The sequence below is a fragment of the Lineus longissimus genome, chromosome 9 (genome assembly GCF_910592395.1).
Source record: "Lineus longissimus chromosome 9, tnLinLong1.2, whole genome shotgun sequence".
Taxonomy (NCBI): Eukaryota; Metazoa; Nemertea; class Pilidiophora; order Heteronemertea; family Lineidae; genus Lineus; species Lineus longissimus.
In genome coordinates, this window is record NC_088316.1 from 10031016 (window position 1) to 10050087 (window position 19072).

Genomic DNA, 19072 nt, shown 5'->3' on the forward strand with positions numbered 1-19072 from the left:
TTCGTTTCGGCAAAGGCTTCATGCTGTCAACGAGGAAAGGTGACTAGACAACCAGAGAAGCCACATGTTATAGGGTTCATTCCTTACCTGTCACCTGCCTGTCGATGGAATAGAAATGTGACGCGGCCTTATTTGTATGAAGTAACAACACCTCATCATCTAGGCCCGTCATTTAGCTTCTTGGCCAGCCTATACATGTATTTGTGAATGATATTAGAGAGTTTTCGCACCTGTTCGTTTGGGCCAACGTTTAAATTTTCGTGATTTCGCAAATGGACCCGGTTCGGCCTTTACCGATACATGTAGTGGATAGACTAGGCTTATATAAGTTTCCCGTGTTGTAGGCAGTTACGTTAAATTGGTCAATGCCTTTCGAAACGTTAGGTAATTCTTTTCTGTACTGGCCCAGGTCATGCGCGAATAGGCCTAGAAGTGGTGAATACAGTGAAAGGTCCATGTTATTGGACGCACGGCTTGCCATATACACGCGATCCTTGCAATCTCGCAGAGTAACGAAGCTGTCAGGCTTCACCTCCTGAAAAGAATCGAGCAGGCACTTCTTCAGTTTTCAACGCTGGGTTCACATTTTTGTGGACCATATCCCAAGTCGCCGTGGTTGTATGCATGCAGTCATTTGAAGGTCTATTTTCAAGTCCTAAATTCAGTACACGATAATCCATTTAAATACGCCAAATGTCTTTCCAAACGGGGTTTAATGAAAAGTTGCCATTAAAGACTAGAAGCTACTTCTGTCACCTAGATCTACTATTAGAGAAAATCAAGCTCCCCGTAGTGTATTTTACTAAACACAATTTAACTTACGGATATCCAGGTTGTTATCCGTGAAGTGCAGACGGCTAGTTAACAGGCCTCTTATAAGTGTCTGTGTACATGTAACGACAGCTCACAAGTCGATGACCTAACAGTGCTCATTCTATAATCAGTTAAATTGCGAAAGGCCTTTAATTACGAGTGTAACCACGAATTCAAAAGTGGAATACACGGACACAAATACCAGAAACAAAATTAAGATAATTGTTCATAAATGATTTTGATAAAAAAACGATCAATGTGGGAAGACTTGGTTTCGGAAAAAATATGCTGTTTTGTCAAGCCATTTTTTTACTCACGTGCAGCTGACTAGCTTCAGATAAAGTTCTCTCTAAACCGTATGTGTACACGTACAATAGACTGTGTGATGTATGATGACCTAAACGTAGTCGGTCGCCTAAACATACAGGTGCGAAAACTCTCTGATATACCCTCCGCCTAGCAAATATGCAGGGGGTGGACCTGCATATTACGGATCGGTCTTATACAGCCGAAGATATGGTATTCCCAAAACAGCAACCTTTACACCCGGAGTCTACTTGATTAGCATTCAAAATGGCTGCACCACTAGACCCTGGATACTCGTGTACGTCATTATCACTCGTCACAGCCAGAATATGGGGGTGTCGTAGCTCTTTTGACCTATGACCCGTCTATTCGGGCACTACGTGTCAGCACTATTTCACCATGACCGAAACCGTCTAAAGCCGACCAAAGGCCATTATTTTTTTTATGTCAGCATTAGTTTCATATATCATCCACGTCCATGAAGTTTTATTATGCCGTCAATTGAGGTACATGGTTATGTAGATTGACAAGCCTATCGGCGTCTGATTCACAATGTGGTTTGTGAGGAGTGTCATAGTCGTCAACAGTGTAGCTTACGTATTTCGAAGACCAGTGGAATTGGCGGCGTCAAATTATTAGTGAAATTTATAATTTACAAATTACAAATTACAAATCGTTTATTGAAACCGTGTAAAAAGTTACATTTTACAAAAGATGAAAGTACAATGACCATAAGCATGATGAACTAAATAACTGGTGTGACATTGTTGTGGATTTGGTGGTGTGCAGCTGGAGGAGTGGACAATGTCACAACCAGGGTTCCTACATTATATACAGTGGAACCTCAGTTAGAAGACACCTCTCTATTAAAGACAACCTTTCTAATAAGGACACTAGTTTTGGTCCCAAATTGGTTGTTTCCATTCAATTTTGACTTCTCTAATCAGTCTTTGGGTGTTCCGAATGCTTGACACATTTCGAACATGTTTTGGTTGGAAACAACCCTACAGTCTTACACTTATGGCTGAATGAATGACAGTGCATTTTCGTGTGAGCTCGGTGACGAAATGCTGCGACACTACTCGTCACCAACATGCTTGATGGGTGGTGCCATCTGCACAAAGGACGATGAATTAAATAACTGATGTGACATTGTCGCTGCATTTGCAGGTGTCCACATCGAGGAGTAGATGATGTCACTACATGTACCAGGGTTTGTACTTTCATATACAGTGGACCTACTTTTTGTGGACACCTTTCTATTGAGGACAACCTCTTTAATAAGGACAGTAGTTTTTGGTTCCAAATTGGTTGTTTCCATTCAACTCGACTTCTCAGTTTAGGACACCTCTCTGTTAAAACAGCACTTTTCAGTCCCTGGGGCATTTCTGGAAATTTCATGCTATAGAGCAATTGGTTCAGCTAAGTGACAAGAACAGTACTATAAGACGGTTTTAAAAAGTTGAAAATTATTTATTTAAATGACATATGAATGGTTCAGCAGTAATTGGCAGTGTGCATTATGTAATGAAATATGATTTACATAATATAACATTTTTGTGACAAATAGTACAGATGATGGATAAATCGATACAGTGGATAGCTGTTAAAATATGCAATACATGCAATAGCATTTGTTTTTATTGAGATTTTGCGAGAACCAAGTGGTATTTTGACAAGATAATAGAAAGCCAATAACACTACAAGAACATGACTTCAATACATTGACATTGTAGTACTTGGTATACTAAAAATATTCAAAGATGGGTATCTTGAGTTAAAGTACAAGATGTATGAATGAAGGAGGCACTCGGGTAAGAAATGGTGTCGCTAATGAAAGATTAGAACAGTCCGTCTCAACCTACCAAGCTCAGAGCGACATGCGCCTGGTTTTGCTGTGACGGGTCACATATACAAAGTTTACATAAAACAAGATTTGTATGTTTATTTAGGAGGAGTACAAAAGTTGTATATAAAATGCCGACTTCATAATGATTTATAGGACACAAAATTTGACATGACAGCATTTTATAAAATATGAATAATATATAATGAGAATAGTTTTGTAGCACCAATGATTTGAAAATACTGAATTTATTTATTGCATGAATAGAACACAAAAAACAGGATGATTACATGATTGTCAAATGCGTGAAATATATTGTCATGGATGGGCATTGGGAACAAAAAGAATTGCTGTTATCAGCTGCATTGGTAGCGATTGCTTTAGCTGATTTTCAGAAACTGACAGGAATGAGAATGTTGATATAGTGTTGAAAAAATATTTTTATGACATACATTGCATTCAAATAACACTAAGAAGTAGACGAGTACTAATTTCGCACACTTGAAAATATATGGACATTGACTGTCACTGGTAGTGGTAGTAGAGTAATTACATGCCATCAGCAGCACTAATTCAGACAGTTTTCGCTGTGCTTCAGTAACTGACTGGAATGACTAAGTTTGATTGTGCTGAAATGATACATAATAATGTACATTGCATAAACAAAATGATTACAAGATTTGTACTGTCCTGAAATATATGGACAGGGACAGTCATTGGAAGTTTGACATGCCATCAGTTGCATTGCTCCCGACAGTTTTCACTGTGCTTCAGTAACTGACTGGAATGACTAAGTTTGATTGTTCTGTATTTGCCTCCATTTGGATTTTGTGAACAAAAGTTACTAACCTTGTGTAACTGAAGTGTCGAATTCGCCTTGGTCGAAATGATAATACAGTAAATAAATCTATTGAATGTTGCTGAAAAGAAAACATTTACTACGTTAGAAGCCATGTACATGATAACACCACCACCACCATTATCAATATCATCACAAGTCAACTGGGGAATATGTGTGATATTTGTTCAAAACTTGCGTATATGGTATTTGCAGGTCTATTGTATTGTAACATATTTTTCACTTTCAAAATTAACTTTTTTACTCGAAATTATGAATCAATACTAACCGTAAGAAGTGTATGAAATTACAGAAGGCCTTCGTCGAAAAATGTAATGTACTTGTACTCATTCGTGTCATTAAACCTGAAAGCAGCACAGCATAACAGTGAAATTACCGTGACATCAATGGATGTCAAACTAACGTAGTGACGTAAATTTGAATTCGAAGTGCACAATTTCACAATTAAGGTTTTGAACACATTGAGAACTGAAAAACTTCATACAAATGCTTTCACACCAATGATATGATTGTGGCGCTCCTGATGAGGTATCGCCCTCTGCTAAGCAGCTTTGGTCGTAACTAGGGTAAATGTTTTTTTCAAGTGATATGAGCGATGCAATACCTTAGTTACCACCAGCGCCACGTAGCAGTCAATGAAGTTGTGCTGGTACCCCATTAACGTCATGCTTCAAATTTGAAGAAATTGATATTACCTTCATCAAGTATGTAATATTACACCAGGCCTTTGTCGAAAATGTAGATCTCGAAGTCTAACTGTAATGAAAGAAAACATCAATGTGACAATATGGTCTACTATGTATGAGGGGGAGAACGGGTATTTTCGGGACACTGGGATGGGCCGAAAATAACTGTCGGGATTCGGGATACGATAGACACCCTTATTTTAGCGGGATTCGAGACAAGCCGTGTTTTGCGTCACGATTCGGCTAAAATTGCGTATTGGGAAACGGGATAAGCCTTTTTTCCTAACGGGACGTCGAAACAGTTACCCCCCCTTCCCCGTTCCCACCCTCATGACATGTAGCATTGTTTGTAGGCCTATCAGTATTGTTACTCACAATCTATTTTTTTGTAATTGACACTGGTAGTATCAATGTGAAATATGCCACACGTTGGGAGCATGCAAGGCCTAGTACAATACACCATCATCACAATCAAATATTTCAATAATACACTGTCAACGAGAGTGAATGTTCAACCATCAATCACGTGCATTGTAGTGTACATCCCCCATCCCATGACGGCTTGCGCCCCGCTGACACGACGAGCACATGGCTGAGCCAATCCATCGCCTATACACTACTTTACAAAAATCGACACCTACTGAAACTTTCACTAATTATTCTCGGAAATGTACTTTATCGTTACATTAATAAATGCACATTCGAATTTCAAAACTACCACTTATTTTTGCCGTGAAACTGACCTGAGTTATCGAAACACCGTTACTGCGAAAAGAGGAAGAAGCAGGTCCGCATTTATCGAAATATTGCTAAATATAATTGTCAAAATGTCGACCAAATTACCAATTAAATCACAATAAACTTATCAAATGTTCACTCATGCCTTTGGGTGAAAAAATACAGATTTTTCAATCATTCTCAATTTTACAAATCACCAATCACAAAAAGAAATAATGATGCAATTACCCAAACTAGATGAGATTTGACCACTGGTATAATTCCGCCATCTTGGATATCGGCATCGTCACCACCACTTCAAATTCTAAAGTCTTATTCAGGCCTAATATGTGTCACCTGCTGTGGTAAAATGGCTTGTTTTATCAATAAATAACAAAATATGATCTTTGTAAATAAAATCGGAGATCTTCTGGTGTGTTTTTATGTGAATTTATTACGAACTATCAATGCAGCGCAGGGCAGCCATCGTGTTCTCATGCGTAGTGGCGATGCGATAGCCATCCGCGGCACTGCTTTTCAAGATGGTGGCAATTGCCCAGTGCTAGAGGCATTAAGGAAAATTGAGAGCAGGCCCCTAATGAATGAACTCTCAACGATATCGATATATTTTCGTAATTCCAGCACAACTGTTCAACAATGAACGTCCACCGACAATCCCACTTAACGAATATTAATATCAATTCATATCATGTATCTTAAAACGCTTTTATTTCATTTTAAAAAGAGTTATCGAGTGAACGATGACCTCCTACCGTACCCTCGAAATAAACAGCCAAAATGACCACAAAAACACCTTTTTAGAAAAAAACAGCGATTTTTACGAAATAAATGTCATCAGAGACGAAACTAGACACTAATTTAGCTAAGTATGCACAGTAATAGTACCTGAAGTGATCGATTTCAAGGAGAAAATACACTGAAAACAACTTTTCAGGAACAGAAATAAGATCACATTGTGAATAATAATGCCGCCCTTTTCGCCGATTCAATATGCCATGAATATGCCAAGTGTCAAAACATTATTTACATCCTATTTGCATGTCAAACGTTATTCGTTGGCCAATCAAATATGTTTTAGCTCGGCATGATACCAGGGGCAGTGCAAGCGACCATAGGAGCGCGCAATGGCCCTTGGGTAAACGAGGTTGCCCAAAACAGGGCCTCATCTGAACGGATTCATGATTTAAAAAACTACGTGCATTGCTGGCGTTTCCTTCCCGTATAATTATTTTGAATACCATATTTGCATAAAATGAATGTCACCTTCAAACCATGACAAAATAATTAAATTCCCCGCCAAGCAATAATAGATACGTACTCACGTTTTAACCGAATCCCATGTAAGTATCATTTGAAGGAATGGGAATGGGTGGCTTTTTACTCTGGTATGTTTGTTCTTCTTCTGGTTCGTCAGTAAACAATTTTTCTGAACGTGTTTGATGCTTTTCTTATTTTGTTTCAGCTCTTAATAGTAATAATATAATAATAATAATAATATATAATAATAGTAATAACTTTTATCAATGATTAAGACAATCGGCCCCTTACAATAATACAAAATAATATATCCAGCAATACAACTCAAGATGACAAAAACAAATTGATATGAGCTTGCGTTGACACGGCCATATGTCGCTTACAACGATACAACTGTACTCGTTCAATACATTGGTATTCTTCATTTCCCCAGATCTCTAAACCATACAGGCTTAATTTTTGTGTCAAAAATCTTAAAGAACATATTGTTTGTTTGGTTCCCAAAGTTGTCTAATGAACGAAAACAACCAGTGACGACTCTTTTACCTTTGTAAAAGTTTTCCATTTACTCCCTTCAACTCCAACAACCTCAATAATTTACCTCTGTTCACAAAATCACAGGCTTTTGAAAAGTCAATAAAGGCACAGTAAAATCTGCCCTTCCTTTCTGCGATACTTTTGTGTATCAAGTAATGCAATATGAATACATTATCAATAGTGCTATACTTCCTTCTAAACCCAGCCTGTGTCTCTGATATGACATCTGTGGCATCCGCCCAAAATCTTAGCCTGCTGTTCAAAACCTTCGTATATACTTTATTTACAATACCAGAGAGTGATGTACCTCGGTAGTTGTCCAATTTTGAAGCATCTCCCTTTTTAAAAAGTAGGATCACATTTGAATTGCTCCATTCCGTTGGAAAATGACCAACATCAAAAGCGACAGAAAAACTTGTTATTCGTTATTTTTAGTACGCACAAGTCCTAGCGCGAAAGACCTTTCCCGCCAAAAGAGTGCACGCCGAGATCCGAGTTTACGTCAACCCGCTATACAACGCAATGTCATTTCCATTATCGTCGCAGTAGCGGGGTAATCAAGCACCTTCAGCGTGAAGTCGGAAAAATCTATATCTACACCTAGACGTCATAGTAGATCCATGGCTCCAGGAAGCGCCTTAGGTAGTTTTAAAGAAACTCCGTGAATTCATCCGCCTTGCAACCCCTAGTTCATAAAAAATGTTGGATTTCCTGCTGCCTATTATATCTAGCACTGAACTAGCACCTGTACGAGTTGGGACATGTCATGCAGAGTTTCTGAAACCAGCTGCACTGTTCAATAGATTGGTATGAAGAAAGAAGACATCATCGTAGCATTCACTGGATAGGAGTGTGTGCGTGTGCGTGTGTGTCCACCGGGTGATCACCTGTTGCACTGTGCAGTTTTGTGTGTTTTTCCTGTTTTGGACAAAAATCTAGATATTACAAAAATGAGCTGACTAAACTACATTTTTATCACATTTTTACTCGAGTGTTGGCTATGGTGCTTCACGTGAAACCCGGTATTTTTGTCCACTACCCAGTCACCTCCTATTCTACATAAGTAGTTCCCATCAACAAATTGCACAAAAAAAGGAAAAATTCAAAATCTGACTTAGATATCATGCTTTCCCGTTTTTCTACCATCTAAAGAGTTGAAACAAGCATTAAACACGTTGAGAAGGTAGCCCATTCCCTTGGACTGCTTGGAAGCCTGAGTTCCAGCACCGTGAGTAACTCCTTGACTACCCATATCCAGAGATGTATATACAATGTACCTCAGATATTGACGGCTGTGGTAGATCTTCGGAGTAGTTTATCCTCTGTATATATAATCGGCCGTTTATCGAATTGTTTTTGGTCAGTTCCAAGAGCTAATTCGAAGTTGACTGATGGTTTTGCTAATTGACAGAATCGGACAAACATTGTCATAATTCCTTTAACCTTCCTTGTAGCTATGGTAAAAGTATTTCGTGTTCAAAATTATTGTCGCTAATGATCTAAGAAATAGCATTTGGATCGTTTCCCGAGTACGCTAATTGAAACTATCATCATTTAATACGGCATCATGGTCAGAAGTGTCGCATTTAAGCTAACTAATCGGCGTATCCCTGCAATAAATGTTCATGTATCTCATTGTTCAAATGCTTATGTTTCTCAAGCTGTGATGAAACCGACCGAACCTATTGTATGTAAACGACCTCTCAGAAGTTATTGGCCAGAATTCAGTTGTGTCTTTATTTGCAGACGATTCAAAGATGTATTATATAGGTTGATAAAGTCGATCGTTGGAGGATTGATGACCTCGATAATGTAGCCCGTTGGTGTAAAACGTGGGGAATGAGTCTAAACGTAATTAAGTGTCAATTCATGAGCATCACTAGGAAGCGTAACCCTACGGTATTCTATTATATTATTCATGGTCGTGTTTTGACTAGATAGGAACAGAGGGTCTCTTATTTGAATCTCTGATCAGGTCAAAATTAGAATATATTTCCGTATCTTGTGAACACATCGCTGAAGACAACCTGGTAAAGTTAGAAAGGGTTCAACTCAGAGCCTCACGGCATATGTAAGGTGGTGAGCTGAGTTATAAAGAGAGGCTCTCTGTTCTTGATATGTTATCCTTGTCTTATAGGCGGGAGATGTCTGATCTCAAATTTTTGCATTATAATTATTTTATTCGAAAGGTCGATCCTGATACTTCAGATTATATTTCATTTCAAGAAAGAAAGGGTGACAATATGCCGTCGGAGCGTTTTGACCCAGACAATTTGCGCGCTCATGGGTTAGGCGTTGCAGGTGTCCAACTTGTCGATTTTTAATAAATTATGCTTTACTATTTCATTCTAGGGGTCCCGTAGTATGGGTCTTGATTGACCATCGGCGCTCCCTTTTTAGCACCTAACTTTTTTAATGCTGTAACTTTGTTTTATTGCAGTTATATCATTATTGTTGTATTGTTCTCTGTATATTTTACGTTGCTGGTGCTCAATAAAGCTATGAAAATGTTTTAAAAATTGAAAATGGCCGCAGCAAACTGACCATCTGCCGAGTTGTGTCACTTTATCTTCAGATATCTTGCCCAAGGGTCTGGTTTAAGGAATTGATACCGAACTGGATGTATTGATTGTCTCACGAAAATCGCGAGGGTGGAGCTGAAATATTGGCCAAAACCTCGGCAGGGTGAGCTGAAATATTGGCCAAAACCTCGGCAGGGTGGAGCTGAAATATTGGCCAAAACCTTGGCAGTGCCGAGGTTTTGGCAGTGCCGAGGTTTTAGCCAATATTTCAGCTCCACCCTGCCGAGGTTTTGGCAAATATTTCAGCTCCACCCTCACGGTTTTCGTGAGACAATCAATACCTCCAGCTCGGTATCAATTTCTATTATAAAATATATCAAATTAAACAACGAAAAATTTGATTTCAAAAGTTTTTTTACAGCTGAATTCAGGACGAGCCTTCGTTTGCGCATATTGCATTTACACTGTAAAGTGCGGTTCGGGTAAATCAATGTATTTTAGAATTACGGAAAATAGTAAATTTCGATGTTGACACCTTTACAGATGACGATATAAGAAATGAGAAATATGACAGATAATACATCCAATGTTTTAAGAATTCTCAGTAAGACTGGGCATTTAAAGGAAAAGTAACACAACTAACCAGGGATTTAACCCTATCGAATGCAGAATTTATTGAAAAGTTAATTTTATAATCTATCTACATTTATTGCTAGAACCCAATAGCTAAAATGAAACGAGTAGTTGTTTATGCAAGTGTTTAAAAGACCTGTGAAAAAAACATCATGATCATTATATCCGGTCAATATATTTGGCCAAAACACGTCCAATACATACAAAAGGCTGATGCAAAAACAGGTACGTTAGCAATATCGAAGTCGTGAAGCAGATACGGGATTGATTAAAAGATAACTTGTTTGCAAGATTTCCTTTGGATGACAGAGTGCATAATTTTGAAATTATCAGCACTAACCGCGTATTTCCTGGCGAATTTTAATGACATTTTCATTTATTGTTTAATGTGCCAAGTTCTATTTAAAAGTATCTATTCGAAAATATCTGCCATCCTCCAGACTAATCAGCAAAGGGTTCCAACGAGGAGAATATTATTCACTTGTATATTCACAAACCTCTAATCTGGAAATTGCGTTGTGTCCCAACATTAGATTTAAGAAGAAAAAAACTTTGAATAAATTGGACCAGTAGTTACCAGCAACTGCCAGAGGGAACCTAACGAGGACATTTTCATTTCTGAAAACGAAATGTATTAAAACTGATAGTGTATTCTACAGGGCATAGTTGCATTATTCCGCGACTAAAATAGAACAGAATGGACATCCTCTTTAATTCTGATGCACTTTATCTTTGTAGATTTAATGCGGGGTGGGAATTATTTCTCAAGTTTAACGGCCATACAAATTCTTACCCAAGGAAATAAATGGCTATGATCAGAATAAAAACACTCCGCCACAGACAGTAAACAAGTACAGTGCATTCGGATATACTAAGAGTGGGAAATGCATGCAATACGTATTTCGATTTTGAGTCAAGCAAAGATGTGTTGGAAATAAGGTCTTTCTGACAATATCTAAACCTGTCCACGACTCATTCAAATCGAGTAACGTCGAAGGGACCCTCACTCCGCCATACGGCCCAAGTATCTTCATGATAGAAGAATGGTCTTTGAGCCGCGAAAAAACATTCAAGGTTTTTCAGTCGACTAAAATATATGCCTACTTTAGGGATTTTCCAGTAAAATGTAAAAAAAATAAGGGGGTACGCCGTTCGTGATTACTCATGGTCCAGTTAAATAGAAATCCGGCAATACACAATGCCGTAGTGCAGTTATTATGTGTACAAATTTGTTTAAACTTGGCATTTATAGTATTTTTATATTTTTCTACACAATGACAAAGTGGAAACTTATATTTAGTACGTATTTCCACAATAGGACATTTTTAAATTCAATTACAAATTCAAAATATTTAACGAACGGCCTTTAAAGTTCTTTCTGAATCTCAAAAGCCTTCGGGGTTTCACTTATATTTTTAAGATCTGACACGAGTCAGGCATGCCACTTGATATGGGCCTCGGTGAAATAACAGTTACGCGTAATCCAAATTACCGACACGTGAAGCTTGTATCGTTTCTGCTATATAGTTTAGTATATAGGCATTCTTGTGCTCCAGAAGTGCATGGTATTGCCAGGTTATCCATCAATCCGAATTTTCCATACGTTCGGTTGTTAGTTTATGCACGGTACCCAATCGGCGACCGTGTATAGATCCCGGTAACAAATATTTACCCTATGTTTTCTTAAACGAATTTTAGAGAGTGTAATACTTCTTTGAGGACTTTGAATCAGCGCCGTAGTCGGCAGAAGTGCGAGAAAACAATTCAAGACTTTGCATACGATTGTGCATGCAATTGAAAGGTTTACTCACCAGTGCGTGTATTCTCACCGCCGGTATAGGGTCAATCGATTGACAGCGTAGTAATAGATCGATAATTTATCTTAAAAAGGATCAGAATTCGCGACTAGATCTGCCCAACAGCAACTAGATGTTTATCAAACAAGTCAAAGGGCGTTACCCCGATCAGTTTTACACTTCGCAGACAACCCGGTTTCTAAGAAATTCAGTTTCTAATAGATTCAATCAGATTGAGAAAATGATCTTGCCCCGACCTTTCCGTTGACGAACTATGGTCGTGGGCGAATTATCTTCGTGCAAATTATCCAGGGACGAAGTATTATCCAGAGCCTAGCTTTGCAGCCTGCCGTAACCCCTTTTTTATGCCAGTTGAATTCGAAGGCGAGTACAGGAGCAAAATGTACAATCATCAAACGGGTTATACGTACATCTGTTACCGTATCCTGCCATGTACATGTACGGCAACAGGAGTACAACACGTTTCTGAGACACAGTTTTACTGCTGAACTGATCAATGATAATTTATAGAAGACTGGAAATGAACCTGGAATGTAATATAATCGTCAATAATTACTGCATAATGAAACTGTAATGTGTGCACTTTCCACATTTGGTTTATAACAAAATCTATATTTATATCTGTATCTGAAATAATCTTAATCTAATAGCTCCTTAGCTGGGGACATGTTATTTGTGACAATCACTGTTCTGGCATACGTATTGCATCTTGCTTTTACCTTGTTTTGGGGCAATGCAATTCAGCCTAAGGTCGTGCTTGAGCGTTTTGTATACATACAAGTTTCGATTTGAATTGAGGGATCAAATCAAATAGTTGAATATTTAGTTCCCCCCCCCCCCGATTTGGAGTCAAACAACCAACTAATGAGTTGTTATCTGAATTCCAATCAAGTGATTAAAGCTGGGAGTACTCATAGGTAAATGAATGCGAGATCATGCCTCCGAAAAACCCGATAAGATTTTTTTTTATAGATTGTTACCTGGATTCGTAATAATTACCTTAGTTTCGTCATTAGGTTTTGTTTAGTAATGTGCTCTTGACCTGTTTCAGTGTCCGCTATCATAAAACACCGATTCCTGGACGAACCTTTGCCAAATATTCAGTCAGAATTCCACACGGGACAGGGTAGGGATGTTTGTACTGTGCCCACCGGAAGTAACTGCTGAATCCGAATGACATGCATGGCATGGCATGACCGCGCGTTGTCGCTAATCACGTTACATAGATAGATTTTTGGAGTTTTCGTGAGCAAATCCGCGCGCCCTACGCGCTGGGTAGCGCGTCAAAGAGGCTTGTGGTGTTCGACTCGATGACTCGACGACGCGATGGCTCGATGACGCGATCGTTACTATGGATTTTGCTAAAATACGGAATCCCATGATCCTGGTCTCCGGGCTACCGCTCCAATGGCAGAGGTTTTAGCTCGGCCTTCCCATACCCAGCTACGGTATGTGGAAGGATGTGCCCCCCCCCCCCCCGCCATGGCCACTGAAGATAGGTCCCCGCGGTTGATTTTGATATTTAAAGGACTCGCCGAAGTTTCATAGCATGCAAAATGACCGGAGATTTAATTGACACACAAGCTTCTAGTGGCTAATGTCAGATGTCATGTGGTGTTGTGTTTTCTCATTTGGTGATGCCGGTTTGGACATTTCCACTTCTGCCGTGCTGAACGGATATCCAGAGCCAATCTTGTCTCCAGGAAATCGCGTGTCATTTTAACATTGGAATTTCTGCTTGTAAAGAACCTGGGTAGGAGGTTGATCTGAACCAGCTATATTTAGGTGTATTTAGCTGTAGTCACGGTAAGATACCAGTGGCTTGCATAGCAACATGGCGCATGGTTTTATCAAAAATGCGAACTTGTAGGAAACGAAAAATGGTCGTATTAGATACGGTGAAAACAGCTGGAAAGGGATTGGTAATGATCGGTTCTTTTTTATTTTCCTCCACCTATGATTCTATGTATAAATTACAGTCCAAGCAGTGATATTCTTTTAAAAAATTCCAACTTGATTGCGTCATCGAGTCATCGCGTCGTCGAGTCATCGAGTCGAATACCACAAGCCCGTCAAAGACACGCCACCGAGGCGCCAATGACGCGATGTACGTGATGTCAATAGTGATTTGGACTGTACCCTAATCGGAAATTAAGTATGTGTTACTAAGAAGATGAGCAAGGCAATAACTTGCGTTTTTCTTTTTCTTAAACGGTTTTAATTGGGAGAACTTGTTACTTTCTTGCTGATGATTGTTCACCAATGACCACTATTTTTAAACTGTATAGCGTTTGAAGTCAGTGAAAACATGAAATGGTAAACTGACGAAAATTTCTAATGTGTCATGAAGAACCAAAAAAAATTCCAATACCTTTTGCCTGAGAAGATTTGGCCCTTCTAAAAAAAACAAGTTCCAAACTTGCCAGTAAGACCATATTTTGTTTATTGGCAAAAATCATCAAAATGCACATTAATGTCATGGTTTATAGGTCAGCACAGATTGGTACGGTGGCTGGGAAAGGAGATCGATTTTTTTTCTGGGTGGGATGACTTATTCAGTGAGGGGGACGACTTTTTATCTCAATTGGTTAGGTCGGGGGGACGACTTATTATTTTGGGGGGACGACTTACAAAAACTAAAAACGAAGATAAAAAGAAATTCAAGAAATTTCTTTTTCTTGCATTTTGCCGTAATTTTTTTATTATCTCGGGGGGCGACTTACGAAAATGAGGCTGGGCTTACTGAACTTTACGAAACGGTTTCGGCGTAATCGCCATAAATGTCCAGTTAGGCATTACCATGACACGATCGTCCGCTGATCATACTCCGGTGCCGCTTACTGAGCAATTCGTTTGAACCCCATTCCGACCTGAGAACATCTCAACTAGTCAGCTTCAATGAATCGATTTGCAATATTGTAAATCCATCGCAAACGAAGCCATGCATTGCAACTCAAATATGTGCATTGCATCGCTCAATGTCCGTTCTACTTGCGATTCATCAACAAGTTTCAATGGTAAAGGACGTCGCACAACCGGCCTTACATTGTAGAGTGATTTTATTGCAACTTGTTTCATTGCATTAAATCGCTAATTATGAGATGAGTTTGGTCTTGAAAACAACAAGAAACACAATAATGAATTGCAGCTCGATTCATTGCAACTACATGTAACTGCAACAAGCTGAGTCGCTTTCAACTTCAAACGAATCTCTCAGTGTGCGGCTGGCATACCGGAGTATGATCAGTGCGAACAATCTCGTCATGTTAATACCTGACATGTAAGGTGATTACGGCGAAATCGTTTTGTCCCGTTAAATAAGCCCAGCCTCGTTTCAGTAAGTCGTCCCCCCGAGATAATGAAAAAGACGGCAAAATAAAAAACAATTCTTGAAAAAATATTTCTTCCTTTTTTGTTTTTGTAAGTCGTCCCCCGACTTAGTAAGTCGTCCTCCGGGATAATAAGTTGTCCCCCTGACTTAATAAGTCCCCCCCCCCCCCCCCGACTTTTAAATAAGTCGTCCCGCCCAGAAAAAAAATCCGATGTCCTTTCCGTGCCACCGTAGTACGATTGGCGATTCCAATTTCACCCATCACAGCCATCTATTCACCACGTTGTGACAAGTATACTTTCTTTTCCTAAGCCACACCTCCGTTGAGGATGATACCCTTACTCTACCTACCAAGTCTTATCTAAGGTATGAATCTTATCAGCTGAATTAGCGTCACTTATGGGTTACTGACTGTGCAGGGGCTATGAAAGTCAATATTCAGCTAAAAACACTTAGGGTTCTATGCGAAACAGTGCGCTACAGGAGACATTACGCGCGTTTCATGATCTGCTTGAATAATAATATTTGTTTGATAATTGAATGCATACGCACATTATGTGTATACTGATGATGTTTATGTAAGGCTCTCATTTTGCGCGGGAGGATTACGCGCTATCCAGAATGGCCGAAACGCATGTCATGTCATGTCCAATTGTCTTGCCTAAAGCTCGGAGGCAGTCGTTACTCCTAGTAAGTAAGGTATGTGGTCCTGAGTTCAGCAAGCCTCTCCATCTGTAGTGATAGGAACACTTTTAAACTGCAGTTATATCATTATCTCACACCCGCTAGATAGCGCAACTTATCAGTATAATATTTATATATGTCAGCAGTAATCATATGTCATTTTGATTTGTATCAACCTGGAATGATTGTGATAACGTTTGGTAAAAAATGCTGGACTCGATGGAACCAATTTCTTATTTACTTTCCACTTCGCGATTAACAACTTGTTTCTTACATGTATATTCTTATATCTTATTTGTCAGATACTTTCACCAAAAACAACACATGTACCATTTAATCATTTATTGTGGGATTTATAGACCCTCTCCATTGATATATTTTACGACATCCTTCGACAGTCGAAGAGCCCAGGGCCATTTATTTTCCGGAAACTATCATCAATCTAATGGCCAGGAGCACTCTCTGGCAAGGTGGCAGCCAACAGGGGTATGCATCGGTCATCTTATCCAGCGGATCAGTTTCCTTCTTTGGGTGGTATGACTTGTGAACGTGCTTCTTCTACACTGCTGAGGTTCCGAACCCCATGGACAACATGTCTATTTGAGAAACTCCGAGCTAATTTTTTTTATGCAAAAATCGTTGCTCAACCCCGAATACGCCACTTACTTTGTGGAATGGTTTGTGACTTGAGTTGACAATAGCTACAATAACCTTAAGGTTATCTTGTTGTAAATATGAACTGTTAATTCAATCTAACAGCCCGTCCGAGAAAACAAGGCAAACATTTTCGTTGTTCCTTGACGTTACGTCCAATGCTTTATGGATGAATCCGCCGAACTTCCTAAACTTGTACATGCATGCACTGCCATCTAGAACGTTCACGAATATTATATCCTATGCCTTTTGCGTATCTCTTCTCCTCTCTGACTCTATAGAGCATGCATGGCTGTCCGCATGATTTAAGGTAATCCTCTTACATGTTGGTCAAAAGACAAACATAAATGCCTTTGATTCATTTTTATGTGATCATGTTTTTGTCGACTGACGGCAGATATGGTTTTGTGACACACTGTTAAAGTAAATAACATTAATTTGTTCTAACATTTTGACATTAATTTCCTCTTTGACATTAATTTCCTATTTCAATCTTTTGTGCATGCGCGCGTTTTCTCTGTATTAGAGGTAGCTATCCCAGAGCAAATGATTTAAAGCATGGGCAATGATTTATTAGCCTGAAGACAGAAGTACTTTTTAAGAGATATGATAGCAGTTTTACCTTTACCTTTTTTTCTTGCATTCGACGACATACATGTACATGTTTGATGATTTATGATCAGATTTGATTGCGAAAGATTTGAAGCCTCCATAAAGATTTGTATGAAGCATGAAGCCAGAATTGTTAGTGCTAATGAGTCAATACGATAGCATGCAGTCCTACGTTTCCTAGTTTTTACTTGCATTCGACAACTTATGATGTTTTCTGAACAATGCGAGAGGTATTAATGCATCATACCCATAGGAACAAGGAAAACATACGAATGAATCAAAAATAAATTCAAGGACCGGCAATAATTACGCCGAGTTTTGACATTTCGAAATAAATGTAAGAATCACACTGGAGAACAAAAATCCCATACTTCCGGCATTATGTTGTTCCAAGCATCTCGTCTTCCATAGTTCCTAGTTCCACGATATACCGTGTCTTGGCGAAAACGTGCTCCCTTGTTTAAATTCAGTTCTTATGTTACTTGGCAATTCGGATCTGGTCGATTTGGAAACACAGGAGGGTCGAAAGTTAACATTAAATCCTCCATCTACCAGCCTAAGTGAAAAACACGGTTTCGCACTTATATTTGCCCTCTGAGCAGAGCTATGGCTCTTGAATGCTGTACACGGCCAGTCCAGTATTTCTTGATCCGAATGCAAACATCAGCTTGGCACAAGCAAACGCAGATATTGCGGGAGAGAGTCGTTTTTGAGGAGGAACGACAGAGAGGCTCAGAACTCAGGAACACGAGCTGCTCGGAACCGCGTAACACTCGGAGTTAATGACTTGCTTCTCCGGAGTGAATATATCTACCACATATTCCTTTTCGACGTGTCGCACCTTTGAAATTGTCATTTCATGTTATTATTTTTGGTGCTTACAGAATAGGCGCTCACAACGACACCATCGACCAGTTCATAGGTAGGCTGGTTGAGAATGGTTATAATGGAAAGCTTCGACCTGGTCTTGAAACTGGTAAGTTTAATTCACGACATTTTTAGGCTGTTGGTATCCAACAGTACATCTTGTATAGAGGTTGACGCTCAAATGTAGCAACCCTGCTGCTCAGCTAACAAATAAGTTTTTACATCAAAATATCTAATGCCAGGTATTACGCCTACTTTCCGGAACTTATAAAATCCGTCATCATGATACATTTGATAGGGTAGGGCATTGTTTTCAGTGGGATATTTAAACTGTTAAACCGGGTTTACCTTTAAAACTTTGCTGACTCACCTGATATATGTTTATCTTCCAGACACCCCGACGTTTGTTAAGGTCAGCGTTCATATCCTAGGATTCAGCACCATCGACCAAATCAATATGGTAAGCAGTGGTTTGAGGCAGTACTCGGTTTAATCGGAATTTCTACAACTTCCTTCATATATACAATGTACTTACCAGCCGGCCCTGAACACGTTATGAGTCAGCTTATGCCAACTATGCCAACTAATTTCGTCTCGAGAAAGTAAATGTAGGTTCACTTCTTCGCACCGATATGCCATTAAAGTCATATCATTAAAAAGGTTTCATCGATTTCGATCAATATCCATTGAATGAGCCAATAGCTGTTGATATTATATTTCATAATGTTTAAATAATATTCTCTTCTTTAGACCATTCTTTAGTTTGGTGCAAAAACAATTTGTTTGTATATCAACAATTTCATGCTTGTGTTGCAAGAGGGTACGATATCGGTACCCAAATTTTGCATTGACGAAGTTGGAAAAAATGTCTCATGCACAAACGCGATATCGCTCATGCTTAACTAATTTA

General features: G+C 39.1%; 1 protein-coding gene and 1 long non-coding RNA gene across 4 annotated transcripts in view; one reads left to right on the top strand and one right to left on the bottom strand.

Moving 5' to 3' along the window:
• The window catches only part of LOC135494025 (gamma-aminobutyric acid receptor subunit beta-4-like), a 98585-nt gene that overhangs the window by 71627 nt on the left and 7886 nt on the right, over positions 1-19072 (top strand). Inside the window, exons 4-5 of the mRNA XM_064781776.1 lie at positions 18180-18271; positions 18555-18622. Of these exons, the coding sequence (XP_064637846.1) occupies positions 18180-18271; positions 18555-18622 (160 nt within the window). The remainder of the gene's footprint in view (positions 1-18179; positions 18272-18554; positions 18623-19072) is intronic.
• LOC135493539 (uncharacterized) lies at positions 3275-6201 on the bottom strand. Of its 3 annotated transcripts, XR_010448260.1 has the most exons (5): positions 5254-5403; positions 4520-4580; positions 4093-4168; positions 3815-3885; positions 3275-3594 (listed from the first exon to the last, which is right to left on the bottom strand). It is a non-coding gene; the product is annotated as an uncharacterized LOC135493539 (long non-coding RNA). The 3 variants fall into 3 exon arrangements; XR_010448261.1 differs by lacking the exon at positions 3275-3594 and having other exon boundaries at positions 3689-3885; positions 5152-6201; XR_010448259.1 differs by lacking the exon at positions 3275-3594 and having other exon boundaries at positions 3689-3885; positions 5254-5400.